Source organism: Lissotriton vulgaris, chromosome 12 (genome assembly GCF_964263255.1).
Source record: "Lissotriton vulgaris chromosome 12, aLisVul1.2, whole genome shotgun sequence".
In the NCBI taxonomy this organism is placed as follows: domain Eukaryota; kingdom Metazoa; phylum Chordata; class Amphibia; order Caudata; family Salamandridae; genus Lissotriton; species Lissotriton vulgaris.
In genome coordinates this window covers 680306505-680327090 of record NC_141700.1, presented here as the reverse complement: position 1 = coordinate 680327090, position 20586 = coordinate 680306505, and the positions used below count along the sequence as shown (strand labels likewise).

The 20586-nt window shown below is 45.4% G+C and overlaps 1 protein-coding gene across 1 annotated transcript in view; it reads left to right on the top strand.

The window, feature by feature from the left end:
- The window catches only part of LOC147677998 (DNA topoisomerase I, mitochondrial-like), a 1183590-nt gene that overhangs the window by 219596 nt on the left and 943408 nt on the right, over positions 1 to 20586 (top strand). The window contains exon 12 of the mRNA XM_086945880.1: positions 5984 to 6088. Within this exon, the coding sequence (XP_086802006.1) occupies positions 5984 to 6088 (105 nt within the window). The remainder of the gene's footprint in view (positions 1 to 5983; positions 6089 to 20586) is intronic.

The window sequence follows — 20586 nt, the reverse complement described above, 5'->3', positions numbered from 1 at the left end:
ATGGATCGCGCCTAAGAAAAATGCACAATTTGATTTGTGTTCTGTGGTGGTGTGGGGTGAGGGGTTTCAAAGGAAACTGATCACACCAGATGCCACAAGCGCTAAAACTGGCTCTGTGCATATAGTCATAGTCACCCATAGTCAGGGCAGCTCCCACTTTGCATTTCAGTCACATGTGAAGCAAATAATGAGTAGGAGTGGGCAGAACTAGCAGTGTTTTACTCAGAGGAATTCCACAAAGTTACATAAATAACTCTGTGAGATTCCACAAAGTTCTGCCCTTCCCTAGTCTAGTCAGCTGAGAGGGGCTCCCACTTCTCCTCTGCATTCCGTTAGAAGATTCCGTTGTGCAACGCACTGCTTCAGAGGCTAAATGAACAGATGGATGGAATGCTGAATAAATCAAACATTCACCCCAATCACAGATGTGGGTTAAACTCATAATTTTTTTTTGCATGCCATTTCATATGCAAATCAGTCTTGACCCTGATCCCTATAGGAACAGCCTAGCCCGAACTGCCAGGCCAGGTCCTCACTGGACCAGAAACAAGCATCCTGATTCCAGTTTTGGGGTATCACCCATCAGCAGCCAGGCTAGCTTGAATCTGCTAGCATAGCGAGCACGGAACCAACGTCTGGACATTCCCTTCCCACTTCAGGGCAGAAAATTCAAAAAGAACAGATGATGGACGGAATGCTGTACAAATCAAACAGTCATCCCCAGTCACAGATCCGGGTTAATTCCATATTTTTTTGCATGCCACGCCATTCCAGTTTGGACCTAGCAATACGCAAATCAGACTTAACCCTGCTTCCTATGAGAACAGTGTGGCTGAGGGAGGACCTGGCCTGGAGTTCAGGCTGGACTGTTCCCATAGGGAGCAGAGACAAGACTGATTTGCATAAAGCTGGGTCCAACCTAGGATGGAATGGTGAACAAAGGAACAATGGATTTAACCCAGATGTCTTTGCTGGGGGTGAGTGTTTGGAAGGTTTCAGCACTCTGCCTCTCATCTTGTGTTTATGTTAACTCTACATTGCCAAGGATATGCCCAGATGTGGGTCCTTTGCCCACTGTGCCACTGAATTTAAGCTATCCTGGCTGAGGAGGGTGATAACCAGAAACCATTCCAGGATGCTTGGCTCTGTTCCCGGATGTATGACGTTACCACGCATACTATTACCACGCATACCATTACCACGCATACCATTACAACGCGGTATTTACAACGCATACAGTTACAACGCATAGCGCTTTGAGGTGCTGGATAGTGGTAAGTATAATTTTATATTCCAACTCCAGTCCCCGTGGATACTCGGGAAGGTGTCGGATATAAAATTAAACTTATTCCCTATCCTAGAGCACCCCCCAGCGCTATGCGTTGTAATGGTATGCGTGGTAATGCCTGCGTTGTAAGTGTAGTACGTGGTAAAAAATGCGTGGTAAACGTTGTATACCTCTGTTCCCGGGAGGACCTGGCCTGGCAGTTCAGGTTGGACTGTTCCCACAGTGAGCAGAGACCAGATCTGATTTGCATATGGCGGGGTCCAACCAAGGATGGAATGGTGAACCAAGGAACAACAGATTTAACCCAGGTCTCTTGACTGGGGGTGGTTGTTTGAAAAGTTTCAGCACTCCGTCCATCATCTTGTTGTGTTTGCTCTGAAGCTAAATGCTTCTCATTTGACCTTCGGAGGGAGGAAAACTCGTTTCATGCTATTAAGTTAAAAGTATTAAATGGCGCTGCTGGCCACTTAGCTTACGCAGCAAGAAGCCTTTGCCGCGTTTTCTAAAAGGAACGATAATAATGTGAAATTCTCAGTGTTTATTGTGCATTTGCAGACTTCTTTTCAGCACTGAAGTGAAATAACGATCTAAAGTGAAATAACGCTCTCTGACTCGGGGGTGCTCGCAGACGCCAATCTATAAATAGGAGTAGATTGATTCATCTGGCACATATAATGTATGCATGTCTGGAAGTTGTGGCAGAACGTGCCCTTGACTGTTTCACATGTCCTGCTCGTAATCCTGGAAGAAGTTAAGTTTTTCCATGTTTAGAAACACAACTTTTCTATTTCGATACAAATAGCTTCGTTATGTCAACATCTCCTTGCATGATGCCCTTTGTTTGCTTTCGAACACTTTGTCTTGTTTCTTTAATTCCAGAAATACTACAGTACACATTTTAGCGTCGTTTCTCCATATTAACAGGCGGCAATATCTCAACTTTTGAAAAACATTCTGCTGTTAGCCTTTCTCTTTGGAATAAAAACATTTCTGTTTTTGGTTACACAAATACTTGTACGTCTTTGGCACCATTTAAAAAAATCACTTGGTCAATGTTTTTCACATATTTTTAAAATGCATATTTCACACTGACGTTTCTGTTAGCATCTCATCTATTATTTTAATCTCCTTTTCGCGAACACTAAATTACCCAGGAAACAAAAACACGGAAATTGTTTTCATTTCTTTATGATGAATGCAGGATCAGATACAAATTAGCGAGGATCAGTTGGAATAATGTCCGAGTGTGCCAAATCCATTGCCTTTATTTTTTCTGCATCCTCTTTTTCATCTGTAACGAAGATTGAGACCTGCACTGCATTTCCATTAAAAGGACTAACCCTTAACTCGTGATTAAACCGCACTGGTAAAAGACGCCTAACATAAACCGGTTCCGACAGTACGTACTCTGTTAGGTAATAGTAATTCAAATTCTACATGTCAGGTGACTGCAAACCCTCTGCACCTGCGCAAATGGGTGCCACCTTATTATTATTATTATTAATGGACATTTATTAAGCGCCTGGTTACGCCACTGGCGTGTCCCCGCGCTATGACAAGTGGAGTGGCTGTCCCCCCTCCTCCCACCCAAGCTATCTGCTGAAAAGATGCGTTTTAAGTTTTTTTCTGAACTGGACTTCGGAAGGTTCAAGCCGAAGTTCCAGCGGAAGATTATTCCAGCGCTTGGGAGCAAGGTATCTGAAGGATCTACCTCCCATACGAGCTTTGAATATTCTTGGGACTTTTAACAGCCCGGTCTGCGAGGACCGAAGACTGCGTGCAGGCTCATAATGGGATACTAGGCTATACCTTCAAAACTGCATAGAGGGAAGGAAAGGCTTCCTTAGGCAAATGAGTTATTTGACACTCATGAACATGCTACGATAAATGAAACTTCTTTTAGACTCTCCAATCTTCCAATAGTTTAATGTCTCGCTTATGTATCCTATTCTTACTTAAGTGGACCTTTGGAACTTTAATTGCTGAAAAACAAGGAAATGGACTGAAGTTGTGAAGCAAATTAGTGTTTTACGTTGCGCACGTTTGGTACTGTGATTAAGTGGCAAGAAGCCCGATTTATGGAGTTACGTGCCGACATGTTTTATACATTGAATAAGTCACCCAGGGCCAGTGAAGTTATTAAGTTTGGTAATGCTTGATACTAGTGCTGAAGGGCCTTTCTTTAGGGCTGTACCATTGCAGCTGGCGATGAGGATTTTTTTAAGGATTTTTGGGCTTTACACATTTTCCTGTAACATGAAGGGGCGAGAGGTATAGGGGTTAGAGTTGAGTCCATTAAAGTGGCTGATGCTTCAGTATATTCTGTACAGACATTCGGTTTCGTGATGGAAGAATGTTGCTAGGATGTGGCAGATAAATACTGACCCAGAACCCACTTCTCCGTGATAGTTGTAATTTTAAGTCTCTCTGAAACACTTATTTGTTGAAATTCTCTGCTTCAACATTCTGTTAGTCAGCCTTTACTGATCTGGTGAGAGCAACCTTGTTAGAAGAACATTGCTGCAGTTTCTACACACACTATATACCAAATGTACTGGTTACCCAGTTTAATACTACGTCATTTACCACCGATGGAAATATGGAAGCTTGTGTTAGGCTTGCAACAATGCAAACCCTGGTCACAGCAGGTGCTGGCTGAGCCATCTTGCAAGCATTCCAACATGTTTCATGTTCACTGTGATCAGGATGTATTTGTGGCTGTTTAATCTCCTCAATAGTCTTCCCTTGCGTTTCTTAAAGCAAATTTCTTTCAACCAATGAATTCATGTGGCTTCTATTCGATGTGTGTGTGTGTGTGGGGTGGGGGGGCTTGTCCAGTTAGAACATGACTTTTGATATGAAGAAGTTTATGATCTTGTTGTCAGATATCGAATGGTGGATGAGCTGAGACCATGGGGCATTGTTTTTAGGTTGCAGGTTTCTTTTTTGATACTGCTGGTCCTGATGCTGTTAGACATGCTTTATTGTGCTTGCCATTTATGAGGAATTCAACACCAGTGTGATTGGACAGAGTGAGGTTGCTGGTCTAGTTGTTCAGGTCTGTGTTCCGTGAGAACAGAAGGTCTAGTATGGTTTTGTCCGAGTGGCTGAGTGGCCCTGCTATTAGAAAGAAGCCTAACTTGTCTGTTTTAAGCGATGCCTTTTGCATACTTCATTGATGGGTTATCACCTCAGATGTTTGGGTTTGCAAGTTGATCGAACACTTGAAAATGCTAAGGTTGTATCACTTAATGTGCCATGAATGTACCAAAGTGCATCCTTGTCTCAGGCTGTGGTACAAAAACTATTGTTGATGTAATGTATACAAATCAGTTGCTGTTGTGCCGAAGTCCTGCTCCTAGTAATTTAAGGCTTCCTTTGTCTTTGTTCAATTTGAAGTAAATGTATGTATACTTGTAAAGCGCACTATAACCTTTCAGGCATCCTGGCGCTGTATACCGCTGTGGAACCCTTCCTGGCTTTCCCTGTGAGATGCCCTCTACTGGGCACCCCCAAGGTAAGCCAGGCATCCCAGAGCTTTCGGGGCTGTTGTGGAGATTAAGCAAGCTATTGCCCAGAGTTGCAGAGTGGGACCCATGATTGGAGTAGGCACCTAGGCGAGAATTATCGAGTCCGTGGATATTGAGCTCAAGACCCTGCCGCGTCGGGAACTGAACCCTGGTCCCGGGTCAGACCTCTGCCTCAGGGTCTACCGCTTCTAACCAGTGAGCCACACTTCTCCCTAGTATTCTAGGGATTACATTTTCCTGTCTTCCAGAGAAATTGTTTCAGTGGTTGATTTTGTTGGTCAGAACCTATTGCCACATCGTAACCTGTGTGTTGCTTTTTATTACTTGAATGCGTATGTCCTCTTGGTTAAGGACTTATTTGCATTTATATTTTTTGTGCATCATTAACACACAAAAATACTATGTACTAGAACATAACACTAGATACTAGTATCTAGTTTGTTCAAGCATCTCCGGATGACAGCATAGAGGGAGCAGAATAATTATTCATGTAGCGGTGTAGTACTTAGGTGCTAATGCAATATTATATTTTATGCACTTGTGGTCTGATTTGCTGAAAAAAATTATACCTTTGTTCACACTACAGTGATTTTACAGTTCTATTAATTTCATATCTGAAAATTCTTGATTTTTGGGGATGAGCAGTGAGTTTCCTGTTCTGCTAGGGATGCTGTCCATTTCTCTCAATTCTGGCTGCCCATGTGGGACTATGAAGAATGCTTGATTTCTTCTTTCTCTGCTTAGCCTGCTACATTGAGAGCTTTCAAGGCATTGGCTCTGTATTGCTTTATTTTTGAATTTTGTAATACATCATTTAACTATTTCGCTATCCTAGAACTTAGTGTGTGGGCCTTTTTACTTGACAGTATTTTTTTTATTTTTTTTGGGTGTGTTGGGCGATGGTTTGATGCAGGGAGACATTACCTCTTAATACTGAGGTTTCACAGTCTCCAATTCATAAAAATTGTAGGCAACTGATGAAGGTAAAATTTAGGGTATCTGCAATGGCGGGGTCCCCACTCCCACATCCTTTTATAGCTCATTTCCATCTTGCAGAATGTCCATAAGTGTGTTTCACTCTCCTTAAATTGGTTATAGCTCTATTACTTAAGTATCTACTGTGATGTAAGAATTCAATTGCCTTTTACATTTTGTCTCCTTTCAGCTTGAAAAACTTCAAAAAAGAACCCGTAGACCAGGATTTTGTCAACACCAATAAGAAAGGGAAACGGAAGAGATCCCTGGCTGGAGATGCAGAGGAAGCACCTGGGTAAGTGACTCAATCAGAGCAAAGTTTTGTAAATGGGCACTTCTGGTGATTGGTTAGAAAAAAGAGGACAGAACCTCCCAAATGGGGATCAAGAATGCCTAGACTTCCATAGTTAGATTTTGTATATCATAGAGCACTTTCCACTTCGGGGCTTCCTCTTTGTTAACCTCTTCCATGCTCATGACGGCTCCCGGCCGTCATGAGTCATTGTGGGCGTGTGCTGATGACGGCCGGGAGCCGTCATGACCACGCCCGTGATTGGAATCTTCAGCACTGCGGCGGAATTTGTGCTGCAGCGATGAGGTTAAAACTGTATGATGTCCAGTTTGTTTTTCTGTAATTGCTTACCAGGTCCCTCTATATCTGTGAAGCACAAGACTTGTGGTTTTTAGTCAAACTACTGCTTGACACACGTTTTCTGTCATTGTCATTTACTCCCAACATTCAGTTATGGGCGCATTTAGACTTTCTATTTCATTAAATTATTTAAACCGTTTTGGGGGTTGAATTTTATGAATTTCTCCCTAAATGTTAACATAGGCTCCAAACGAAGAAAGCCCTTTCTCAGAGAAGTGGACTGTTCAATACTAATGGTTTGAGTGTAGCTTGATGAGCACATTTGGGACTCTGAGTGAGAAGGTAATGTGACCACTGTTGTAAATATATAAACGATAATTGTATGGGAGGCACAATTATGAAAATCAACAAATCCACGATTTGCATTTTTTTAATTAATCATCATATGTACCATACAATGCCAACAGATTTTACAATAATACCACATCTTCAGGGCACATTCAATATTCATTAATTGGGTTTCCTGTACCAAAATCCAAATTAATAATCTTCATTGGTGCACTGTGCGAGTTAAGTGCACAGCGTAGAAATGAACATGACTGCAAAGTCAGTAACTAAGGGGCTTGATTGATGAATGGCAGATAATTAGGAAGGTATACAATCTTTACAACTAATCTTTTACCACACACTACCATTACAACGCAGTCATTACAACGCAAACCATTACAACGCATTGCATTGGGGGGTGCTCTAGGATAGGGAATAAGTTTAATTTACTATCCAACACCTTCCCTAGTGTCCACGGGGACTGGAGTTGGAATAGTAAATTAAACTATTCACTATCCAGCACCCCAAAGCGCTATGCGTTGTAATGGTATGCGTTGTAAAAACCGCGTTGTAAAGGTATGCGTGGTAAAAGTATGCATTGTAACGTCATACATCCACTACCTTTCTATACATATCTTTGGTGGTGTCAAGGGGAGTTATTCCCTCTATGGAAAGTATGAAGAGCTTATCCCATGAACCCTGCAATGAAAGCAATTACGCAACCAGTCGATGCTAGACTTTAGCAAACCTATACCTTGTTTGTGATACCTCCTGTGTGAGCTCTGTCCTATGATGCTTGGCATCTGGTGAGGGAGAGAGAATCAACAATGTTGTTTTAATTTTATTTAGAGTTTTACAAAATGAAAACATGACCAACATAACATAAATGTACCCTGTTCTTTCCTGACTGCCCTAGATGGTGAAAAAACAGCTATTATTCATAAGTGTCATGGCAAGCTTTTGCTCCCGGATTAGACCCTCGTCAGGAATCTGTTCAACAACGATTGGGGCGTTGAACATGAGGCTCAACTACTAGTCATAACTACTAGTCAACTACTAGTCGTAGTCAGAAGAACTTTTGAGAAAGTTGCCAAAAGCCTTACATTCCAATGGTTCACAGGTTAAAGAGATTTAGAAAAAATCTCATCTAAAAAGTCGGCAAGTGTCTTTAAATCTAGGTAAGACACTGTAGGAAATTGGGATACTGGTTGAGGGGGTCAAACCCTACTCAAGCAGCATCCACAATTCCTCAGGGAGGAACCCAAGCAAAACACATATTAACATGCGCTGAGTCCTCTGGTAGAGTCGCACAAAGCAGTCCAGATTAACTTCGAGGCAATATGAAAAAGTATTTATGCAGCAATAAAGTAAAAATGCAACACAATAAAAAAATCCCACATCAATTTAGAACAATAGCTCCTCTTCAACTCCGGTTAGGGACAAAGGGCTCGAATTCCCTGCCCTGGTCCCCCTTAGGTACATATTGAAGAGCTCTAGAGTATTACCCCCCGGGCACTGCATAGTAAGCCTCAAAAGGTCTGGGGATGGTGAGTTTGTATGCTTTACTACTAGACCCAAAGCAACACTTACCCAGATGAGAAGGCCACCAGAAGGGCGGCCTTTACTGCCTTTTGCCCTGGAGGCCGGCACAGAGTAGGTGGTGAAGCCGACCCTGTGCACGGGCTCCAGGCACCAAGTTTCTTGTAAAAGACAGATCCCGAAGGGCTCCATAAAGGAGATCCAATCAGGTTTATTGAAATTCCGGGCAAGCCCTGCCACATTCCAGCTTAATATTTTAAGCTGGGGAGCACATGTCAGGGTCTTGGCAGACTGTGTCTCAAGAACTGGGGAAATGGCATGAGTATCAGTGACCCTGGCAGAATGGAAAGAAGTTGCAGATGGCGGGATTTCCGAGACAATCAAATTTGTTGCTAAGTGGGTAATGGGAGGACAAACAACAGGGGGAGAGTGCACCTGATCCATTGAGAGGGGGGCCTGTGTTGGAGGCTGGGTGGGAGAGAGAGTACCAGTCTCACCTACACTAACCGTCAAGGCTGGTCTCCCCTTCCCCAATGTGGAACCATTACGATTACTTGGTATCGCTGTAGTTGGGGGCGATGGGAGTCAATCGACATCCTCCAGGCTGCCAAACCCATCAGCAGTTACGTTTCCAGGCCAACAACTGTTTGGATTGAACACAGTAGGAAGGAATCCCCAGCTAGGCTGTTGATGCGCTGGGGGCCACAGTCCCCCCTGCGGACATACAGCACGGGGAGGGTAGAAGAATGATAAGGGCCTCGGGGTAATAGAGGAGCCCCAGTCTTGGTTCCCAGGAGACCAGATGTGCCTGGCTGTATACACGTCGTCAAAAGTTACGACTATACAGTCACCGGGGGTTGATTTCCTCGTGGTGCCCACCCAGGGGACTCTACGAGTCGTTAAGACTCTACTCTTTCTTCCATTAGGAATAGGCCTATAAGTGTTAAGCCAGTACATCACTTTGTTACGTAGCGAGTGCTGGTCTTCATATTGGCCATTCTCCAGTTCCGGGACACCCGTCAAGACCACCATATAATCATTTGCTTCTGGAGGAAGGTCAATATAACCTCCTCGAAAGTTGCTCCTGGTGTGGGGACCCCTAACAGAATGGGTTGGGGGTTTATTCCGAGGGGCCTTTGCGGGACGTGAGCTATTAATAGCTGAATTCTGGGCTCTCGGTGTGGCTGTTGTGGTATTGGTGCGAGATGCCTGGGCAGGGCCGGTGTTGGAGCTAATTGGGTTCCGGGCTCTCAATATAGTTGATGTAGAGCCAGTATTAGTATGTGTCACTGGAGCATTTGGGATAGTAGCCCTGGCCTGAGGGGGCGGGTTTGCAGTAATGAGATTCCTGGTGCGGGGTTTGGGAATAGGGTGGGTAAAACAGGGCAAAGTAGGGTTGGGGGGCAAACCAGGGATAGCTGTAGGGGATGGGGTAGGAACCTCTGTAAGCGGGTTACTATCGATCACCCCCTGGCATTCAAGGCTTCTTAGGCCAAGAGTGGCCAAGGCGATGATACTTTTCTCCATTTCAAGGAGATTATTCTCTATGCGGGAAAGCCTTAGATCCAGGGGAGATAAAAGGTTTTTTAGAGACTCCCAAACCACTCCTATGAATTCCCGCTCCCTCCCATCCTGGTTTGTCCAGCCCGCATCTGGTCTTACAGGTTGTGAGGTACTTCCAGAGTCTGGAGGGCCTTGCCCCACAATATTTTCACCACCAGGGACCAATGGGTAAGGGAGAGGAATGGCCGGACTGGTGGCCACTAATATATTATCACTAGTGATCAAATTAGCACCCTGCATTGGCAGTTTCTTCCGAGGGGAAGTTGGGCTGGGTGAACGTTTCCTCTTATTGGGATTCCCCGGGATATTATCAAAACCGCCATATGTAGTAGAGGCCAGGGATATATCAGATGAAGAAGTAGGGGAAGCAAGAGGACTGTCCTCAACAGTAGGGGGGGCGTCGGGCAAAGCAGGTAGACCTAATAATGGGAGTGGGAGGGAGGGAGTGGGCGGGACATGCGTATCGTGGACATCAACCTCTACTATAACACCCTCCCGCTTGCCGGTGTGTTTAGGGGAGATAGCTGTAGCTATATGGCCAAGAGAAGATTTCTTGCGTGAGGCAAAATCGAGTGACAACTTCCTGGCCGCTTCCAGGTCAAGGGACACTCTGGTTTGCAGTTTGTCAATTTCAAGGTCTATAGCCTTGGTTGTCCGCGTAATGAAATCGTCCATGGGCCCGTTTGGTGCCGGCCCCCCCTTGGCCGCCCTATTGCGTGTGACGCGAGTACACATGGACTAACTGAGTCTAACAGGCTGGGCAGCAAAAATGAGCAAACAACAAGTGCGAGGCGAAAGTGCAAGAGAGGGGGCCCAGACCAGACCGCTCAGACCTCGAACGGCCTCAAACGGCCCGCTCTTTGCCCGGTCTTCGCCCCGCGCTTGGACCCGCACGCGTCCCGCGTCGCGGAAGCCTCAGGGTAGAATATATGGGCCGTTTGTAGGAGGTGGGCGGGCCACGGGGAGAGCGGACCGGAAGGTCTTGCTGGTCACGCAGGGACTCCTGGGCAATGGAGTCCCTGCACACGCTCGCAGCCCCGCAGCGCCTCGCTCCCACAAGCAGCCTCAAGGTCTTAGTTTTCTCCTCAGAGCAGCCCCCAGCCAACAGGGCGAAGCGGCACCCGCGGAGCGGGTGCGGCGAGTAGCAGCCACGGGATCAGGCAACAAGAGTTCCAACTGTAGCGCCAACAACAGCGCTACGGCAGCAAAAGCGTCCCAAGGAACAGTGGAGGAAGAGGAGGTAAAGTACCCTCCTGTGGGCGGTGGGCGGGCCACGGGGAGAGCGGACCGGAAGGTCTTGCTGGTCACGCAGGGACTCCTGGGCAATGGAGTCCCTGCACACGCTCGCAGCCCCGCAGCGCCTCGCTCCCACAAGCAGCCTCAAGGTCTTAGTTTTCTCCTCAGAGCAGCCCCCAGCCAACAGGGCGAAGCGGCACCCGCGGAGCGGGTGCGGCGAGTAGCAGCCACGGGATCAGGCAACAAGAGTTCCAACTGTAGCGCCAACAACAGCGCTACGGCAGCAAAAGCGTCCCAAGGAACAGTGGAGGAAGAGGAGGTAAAGTACCCTCCTGTGGGCGGTGGGCGGGCCACGGGGAGAGCGGACCGGAAGGTCTTGCTGGTCACGCAGGGACTCCTGGGCAATGGAGTCCCTGCACACGCTCGCAGCCCCGCAGCGCCTCGCTCCCACAAGCAGCCTCAAGGTCTTAGTTTTCTCCTCAGAGCAGCCCCCAGCCAACAGGGCGAAGCGGCACCCGCGGAGCGGGTGCGGCGAGTAGCAGCCACGGGATCAGGCAACAAGAGTTCCAACTGTAGCGCCAACAACAGCGCTACGGCAGCAAAAGCGTCCCAAGGAACAGTGGAGGAAGAGGAGGTAAAGTACCCTCCTGTGGGCGGTGGGCGGGCCACGGGGAGAGCGGACCGGAAGGTCTTGCTGGTCACGCAGGGACTCCTGGGCAATGGAGTCCCTGCACACGCTCGCAGCCCCGCAGCGCCTCGCTCCCACAAGCAGCCTCAAGGTCTTAGTTTTCTCCTCAGAGCAGCCCCCAGCCAACAGGGCGAAGCGGCACCCGCGGAGCGGGTGCGGCGAGTAGCAGCCACGGGATCAGGCAACAAGAGTTCCAACTGTAGCGCCAACAACAGCGCTACGGCAGCAAAAGCGTCCCAAGGAACAGTGGAGGAAGAGGAGGTAAAGTACCCTCCTGTGGGCGGTGGGCGGGCCACGGGGAGAGCGGACCGGAAGGTCTTGCTGGTCATGCAGGGACTCCTGGGCAATGGAGTCCCTGCACACGCTCGCAGCCCCGCAGCGCCTCGCTCCCACAAGCAGCCTCAAGGTCTTAGTTTTCTCCTCAGAGCAGCCCCCAGCCAACAGGGCGAAGCGGCACCCGCGGAGCGGGTGCGGCGAGTAGCAGCCACGGGATCAGGCAACAAGAGTTCCAACTGTAGCGCCAACAACAGCGCTACGGCAGCAAAAGCGTCCCAAGGAACAGTGGAGGAAGAGGAGGTAAAGTACCCTCCTGTGGGCGGTGGGCGGGCCACGGGGAGAGCGGACCGGAAGGTCTTGCTGGTCACGCAGGGACTCCTGGGCAATGGAGTCCCTGCACACGCTCGCAGCCCCGCAGCGCCTCGCTCCCACAAGCAGCCTCAAGGTCTTAGTTTTCTCCTCAGAGCAGCCCCCAGCCAACAGGGCGAAGCGGCACCCGCGGAGCGGGTGCGGCGAGTAGCAGCCACGGGATCAGGCAACAAGAGTTCCAACTGTAGCGCCAACAACAGCGCTACGGCAGCAAAAGCGTAAAATGTAATTATTTGAGACCGAAATGACAAAAATCCAATTAGTAGTACCAGAGAGATGAAATTTTAAAGACTTAAGTAGAAACCGTTCTTAAAAGCACAAAGCACCAATTGTATGATCTGGTCAAGCCGGATGGGGACGAAAATCACAAGTTCAATCTGACTGCAATGGAGTGCGGTCTGGGTACAGGGACCAAGTTAGACTTGCTGAACAAAGCACTTCAAATCGTGGTTGCAGTGAGAGATCCCTCATTGAGGATGTGTTGTGCAGTGACTGTTTCAGTGAGCTGCAGAGCTGTAATGAGGTCCTGAGTTGAGCAGGTGTCATGCAGCAGTGGTTCAGAAGAGCTGTGGGGTCTTACATCAGATGTCGCACATCAGCAGTTCCGATGCGGAGCTGTGTGAAGAGGTCTTTTGGGCAGTACTGAGAGAGCAGCAACAGCTGGACTGGCAGAACATCTTAGGCTCACTTCCAGGGGGCCAGGACTGGGGTGACACCACCTAGGGGACACAATTTACAACAGGCATAGTCCATGTGCTGGGCTCAAGGTTGTTGGAGCATTTTCTGTCCCTGATGCTCTGATCTGGAGGTCAACCAACTATCCCTTTGAGCCACTCCAGTAGCCCTTGTTTCAACATACAGGTCCAGTCCTTGCAGCATACCAGTCCTTTTGAGTCTTCCACCGGTTCAGGGTATACTGAAGAGTTTGGTATGAAGGGTCAACTATTCATACCTGGTGCTCATCTTTAAGTGGAAGAAATGTCTAGTGACATCCCCCTATAGAGGTGCCTGGAATGTTCTGCCTCCCTGCTTCGGCATCTCTGGGACCACATAGGTGTAGTGGGAAACCCTTTGTGGGTGTGTTGATGCAGTCTTTTGTGATGGGCAAGTGTGGCAGGTGATAGTTCTGCACCCTATCAAGGCAGAGTTGGCCAACCTGCCAACACCTATTCCCCCTTTGTTTTACTATCTGGGCAATACACAAAGGCCAACTAAACCTAGTCGTGTGACCTAGGATACAGGCTGCAGGCAACAAATGATTGAGACAAGAAAATGACAACTTTCTAAAAGTGGCTTTTTCAGGATCGTAACTTTATAGCCCTCTTTAATTAATTTAAATTGCAATTCTTTAGAGACCAAATTCTGCATCTTACTTGTTACCAATTGAAAGTTATTTCTTATTAAATGTAATAAACTAACCCTATGTTATTCTATGGGAGAGGCAGATCTTGCAGTAGTGAAAAATGAATTTAAGAGTTTTCCATTAACAGGTCATATAAAAGTTGAAGTATATGTCCCATTTTTCAATACACTGCACCCTGCTATATTGCGGTTTATGGCCCATTGTGTAATCCAAGGAGGGAGGAAGAAGCTGCTATTCATTCAGCTTCCTATCGAAGGTAAATAATGGGAGAATGGAGCACTTGTACCTATAATTCTAGGGTCAGGTATTGTAACCAACTTAAAAAAACCCTCATTCACGTACAGGAGCATTCAGAGCAGTAGATCATGACTCTCTGCTTCGCTTAGAATGTGAAAGCATCATCGGGTTTTTTCTAGATTCTTCCCTCCACCTGGAGTTAAAATTGCTTCACTCTCCATCCTAAACACTCTTCATTCAGAAGACTAGGTGGCAAGGTTAAAAAGTGGTGGTGCATATATAGAAATGCTACTGTTCTATAGCACAGTGTAGTACATGCGAAAGGTCAAGATGTTTCAGCCCCATTTATTGCCCAGGAGGGGTCGGAGGGCTTTCTTCAGGACCTAATTAGAATTGATGGGTTGCTAATTTTGTAGCACCCTTAGAGGGTAGGTCATTAACTAACCCTTCTTCTGAATCACAGGTCAGCGGTACCGATCAGTGGAGTAAAAACAGATTACATAGACTTCCAAAAAATACTTGTTGCATATTCACTTCGCGGAAAATGAAACTCCAGGTGAGTTATCAAGATTAATGACACAAACAAGAATGGAAAGGGGCGACCACTCGGTCCCCCCGAACGTATGGTTGGGTGCCCTGATCCTCCCGGGAAACCATTTTGGGCGGGGGGGCGTGTCTCGGCTGGTATGCCCGAAGCGGCGTAGCCGGGGCGCGCCTTTTCCCGCCCAAGAGGGGTTGTCCTAGACACCTACACCGATGACCACGCCCAGTAGGCGTACCAGAGGAGGGTACACGCCCTCCCGAAGAAGAATAAATAGAGCGGGAATCCGGAATCCGAAGAAGCGTCCTCTTGTTCCTGTGCTCTGAAGGTTGCACCTACTCGTTGCTCGTGAGCCCTCGACGGAACAAGGAGCAATTTTGACCCACCCACCAGCCCCTTATGGCAATGTTTGATTTGCAATAATGTTTTGCTGTGATAGGCCCCATTTTCCTCTGTATAAAAGTAAAGGAATGTTTAGGTTGAGGATGTGCCTTCTGTCTGTAGGATTCAGTTTTTTCTTTTTAGGAGTAAAACAGGTTTGATACAATTAGACATGCTGATATTTTCTTCCTTAGTAGGTGAACAACTGTCATTTATTTTTGGTCGGGCGGTAAGGTCATGATCGGTGAGCAGTAATTTCAAGGTCCCTAGAGTGGGGCGCCACCCAATATGGATGGGAGCGCCCGGGGGGAGGCGGCCATTGGCCCCTCCCACTGGGAGGCGGAACCCACTAAGGATGGGTCGCCTAAGGGGAGACGGCCATTGGCCCCTTCCAGGGGAGGAGGCGGCTATATGCCCCTCCTACGAATTTCCCGGGGCCCGGATATCCGCGACGGCGGATATAGAGTGTGGGGATGGGGGGGGATAGGGGGGGAGGGGGGGGGGGGGGGGGAGTCCACGCTGTCCTTCCTACAGATACCTCACACGGGAGCTCGGACGACCTTTAAGATGGCGTCGAGCGGAAAGGGGGGCCCCCAACAAGACAAGGGAAATTAGAGTTGGCAATGAGGGTACAGTTCTCTGCGCATGCGCCATTCACACCGTGAGGGCGACAGTTTTGGTAGTAGGGATCTGACACCGGTTAAGACCTTGCCGTTGGCCCTTAATGCTAGGATGTACAATTTTAATTTAGAATGTATGCATTTGCAGGATGTTAGACTCGGCTAGGAAACCTTTGTATTAGAGATTTGTTAAGGTTAGCCAAAGAACATGTCTTCATCGAAATGTAATAAATGTAAAATTGTACATGATTATGAAACTTTTATTTAATGTTTTAATTTTGTTTCATATTTTAATAAATACGGCCGGGAGGGTGACTCCCTCCCGCCTTCCAAAAGTTCAGAACTGCGTCCGACTTCCCATCCTTGGGGATTGTGTTGGGAGGGGGTGAAGGGCATCCCGGCCATATTAACACGTATACGATTTTGTACCAATTAGGCAGTCACATAGACGACAAGTATATTAATAATTGCTGGACAGCAAAGTGCATAGGTCTTGTGTGGTATATTAGGCAAAGTTAATGACATAAACACGAATTGGCATGTATACAACGTTGTACCAAGTATGGCAGTCACCTAGACAATAAGTCTTTGAGGGGGGTGATGAGTGCGTTTGACCAGATTGTAAATATCCTTAGGCTGAATCCTTGCTCTTGTAATCAGAATCAGGAGTCCATGTGATGTAGAAAAAGTACTTTTATTAAATAAGGTTTAAAACATGAACAGCCGACACGTGTTTCGCCCCCTGTGGCGATTTGCGCCGGGGCTTTTTCAAGGCTATTTACAGTATCATATGTTCGTTTTACAAATCTTCAAAAAATTAACTTTGTTTTCCAAATCTCCGATTATTTGTCAAGTTTCGATTTCTCAGGGTATAATCCTCGGGTCTCGTCTTGTTCCTCCGCTCGGAATCGGCCGCTTTCGCCTAGACAATAAGTATATCACTGATATACTTGTTGTCTCTGTGACTGCCTAATTGGTACAACATCTTATTCGTGTTAATTCTTGTTTGTGTCATTAATTTTAATTACTTACCTGGAGGTTCATTTATCCACGAAGTGAATATGCAACAAGTATTTTTTGGACGTCTATGTAATCGCTTTTTACTCCACTTATAGGTACCACTGACCTGTGACTCAGAAGAAGGGTGAGTTAATTACCTACCCTCCAAGTGTGCTTACAAAATTAGCAACCCATCAATTCTAATTAGGTCCTGAAGAAAGGCATCCGACTCCTCCTGGGCAATAAATGGGGCTGAAACATGTCGACCTTTCACATGTACTACACGGTGCTATAGAACAGTAGCATTTCTATATACGCACCACCACTTTTTAATCTTGCCACTTCTTCTTCTGAATAAAGTGTGTTTAGGAGGGAGAGCGAAGCAATTTTAACTCACTTTACTTTTCACTTTTTCACCTAATCTCTTACTACTGTCAATACCAGTGGGTCAACCTCCAGGTGGAGGGAAGCATATTATCAATAAAACCCGATGGTGATGCTTTCACATTCTAAGAGAAGCGGAGAATCAAGATATGATGCTCCTGTACGTGAATGAGGGTTTTTTCAAGTTGGTTACAACACCTGACCCTGGGATTACAGGTACAAGTGTTGCATTCTCCCATTGATTATTTACCTGTTAATGGCCTACCCATCAAAATATCAGTTTAAAAACTGCACACACAGGCCGCAATGGTAGGCCTGAGACATGTTCGAAGGGCGACTTAAGTGGGTGGCACATTAAGTGTTGCATTCCCACTAGTATCATTGAATTTAGAGGCCCTGGAGACCTGTAGTACAACTTTACTAGGGACTTCCAAGTAAATTAAATTTGCCAATTGAGTGCAAGTCAATTTTACCTTGTTTACGGGAGAGACCACAAGCACTTTATTATTGGTTAGTAGTGGTAAAGTGCACAGTCCTAAAAGCCAACACAAACAGGCGCAGAAAGGCAGAGGGAGAAGGCAAAACGTTTGGGTATGCCCCTGCAGAGAGGGCTTAATCCAACAGACATGATAGAAGAAGATTCAGCATCTTTCTTATCTAAGTAAACTTAGATCATAATGAATGTTGAAGTAATTTCTTAGTCACCTGCTTTGTGTTATAAAGTTGAACAGAGAGAAGGATAACCGCAGTTAGAAAAAAGAGGATTGAGGCATGGTATAATTCCAGGACTGTGGAAGAAGATTTTTGTTTTTTTAATTTCAGAAAATCAGGAAAAACAGTTGAAAAATGTGATTCTTTTTTTTTCACCATCTCATAATGATGATCAGATTTGCCAAATTTGATCAATGGAATACCCCACTCACATTTACACACAGTAATGGCAAAGACACTTTTTCTACATAAGTTTCAAACTGAGATGGCTGCAAACACTGGCCGAGGTATATCATATCCAACTATCTGTAAACAGGCATACCAACATAGCCATTTGACCACTTCTTTGTCATGAAGTGGCCAGTTCGAAAATTCTATATAGGTTTTTAATTGCAAAATTAATATGACTCTCCTCCTCTTGCATGACAAACTGCGTGCTTGATTTCTTAAGACATTTGGCAGGTTTTCACAAGTCTTGGTAGCACTCTGCTGGATGCCTTTTAGTGACTTTAATAAAAGTTAAAATGACATACTTACTCGATGAAGCCATCTGTAGTACCAGTTTTTTAATTAACAGGAAATGTGCAAATAACACTTCACATAACCATTTAGACTGCCTTAATATTGTTAATCATTCCAAAAGAGCATCAATCAAAGCCTGAAATTTCTGCTGTGGCTTGCGCTGCACTATCACAGTCACTTGGTTTTCTGAAAATCCTCTAAAATCTGACTCTTTAAACTCTAAAATAAAGTGTGAAGCCTATATTCTTAGGCAGCGTATGGTAATGCTATTAGTCTGTTAAATTTGAGTTGGATGTAAAGATACAGAAGCAACATTCTAACCCTGGGGTGAGAAGAAAGAATTAGCTGCTAAGTAAGAGTCATTGAAGATTTAAGTCTAACAAACACTGAAGTACTCAGACTTAAGACTTTGCATGCACTGCAGAACCAGGTATTCACACTTGGATCAAGAGCAAAAATAGAAATTTCAAAGCACCAATTAGTGCTTTGGATTTGAAGAGTTCCTTTGATATGAAGTGGTCCGAGTTTTTCAATATAATCATTTTTTGCTTATATAATAGACTTTTTCTATTCTTTGCCTGATTTCTTTTAGTATTTTATTTCTGTATCTATTTAGCGCAACAAACATCGTAGTCAACTTGCCAACACTGGCGTTTAATTTCCTAAGCTGTGTGCAATTTATTGTTTAATTTAGCTAGCCTATATTACGTACTACTAAAGGAGCCCTTGGATCTGAAACCTTTGTTGTCCTCTGCTAGTTTTGCAGGTCAATAGCTTCCACATTCACTTGTGGCACTGACAAATTTGGTCTTGGGGTTTGGGGAAAGAATTATGGGAAAGTCTAGATTTATATGGTATGTGGTCCATCCGCTCAAGCAGGTAAGTAATAATGCTATGCACATTCATATTGTATGTTAGTAGACAATTTAAAAACATGGCTCTTCTCATGGTTTTGAGTTAAAGGCAGCTGTGCAAACTCCAGTTTCAGTAGATGTGCACAAAGGCTAGCTGTAACAAAGTTAATTTCTTCCCTGAAACATGCACATTATTGTTATAAAATTACAAGTCTCCTTCTCTAGAACATTAGAGACATAAACATATCTCACAGGTCCAATTCAAAAGTTAGAAGGGGCATATAGAGTTCAAAATTCCAAAATTATAAATGGATTAGCTGTAGGAGGAAATGGCAAATGCTCAAAAGACAAAACTGGAATGAGAAAGTGAAGAGGTAAATTGATGGATACATAGTTGGGACACAACAAACTAGTAAGTGTAGTCTGGAAAAGTTGAAAGACCGTACCAAAGGACATTCCTGGGACACAGACCTTATCTAACCAAGTTTCCAGGCCCTTCTACTACTGCCATTAGAATGCTCCAATATCTTATGTTAAATATTTGTATTGAAAAAGGTTATGAAACAATTGATAAATATATACAGTAAATATGAGAAGTGTGTAATATAATGCTAAAGATGATCCTACTCTTTAAAAGCTGTAATTTCACCAATAAAAACACACTTAGGATTACGATTACCAAACGTTAAAGTAACAAAAGTAATGTAAATATGGGGGTGGCTTTCGGGCCGAAAGAATGGGTGATAGAATCATTTGATAACATAAAATAGTTATGGTTTTTAAAATGAAATTGTCTCGAGTAGAATCAAGTACTATTATAAAACAAGGTAAACGTTTTAATAGAGATGTATTTAAATGGATGCTAACACTTGTCAAACCTTTGGAATTCTTCAAACAAGTCTATGTAATTCTTTTTACGGTGAGCTATGCCAGATAAGGTATTGTGGGAGGGCAGGCCAGATAACCAGATGCAGAGGTAATGGTGGTGATTTTTATTTAAGCTTATCAAGTCATTGGGGGATAGGGGCCCTCAAATGCGCTTCTCCCTCCTTGTATACGTCTTTCTTCCTGTAGCTTCAGGGCTGATGGAAACCGTTGCTCAGACTTACTCCACAAAATCACGTTCCTTTCACATGAAGGCTCTCAAAAAGGGAGACCAAGAAAGGAGCCGTGAGACACTGTATGATTTTCTTGAGTACTTTTGTTAATGTACCGGTCGCCACACCCGACTGGTGTTTATATACGAACAAAAAGACCCCAAACCAAGAAAGACGAAAAAATACGTGGGTTATTGTGCAGAAAAAGTGTATACTAGCCAAGTTCGACCAGTGAGTAATAGTCTTCCCTACAGTTATTCCTTAATTCAGGCTACGGTCAAACAACCGGGTGATCGGAAATATCTAAACAACTTAAAGAGGCTAAGAGGTCAGTGTTGCAACTTACTATGCGCTCTCTGCACCTTCTCCCCATACGTTTTCTCAACAACCCTCCCATCACCTCCGATCCCTTCCCTTTTTCTCCCCTTCTCACAATCACTCACCTACTCCGCCGCAACTCTCCTCAGCTGCGGCCACTATCCATCATCCTCCTG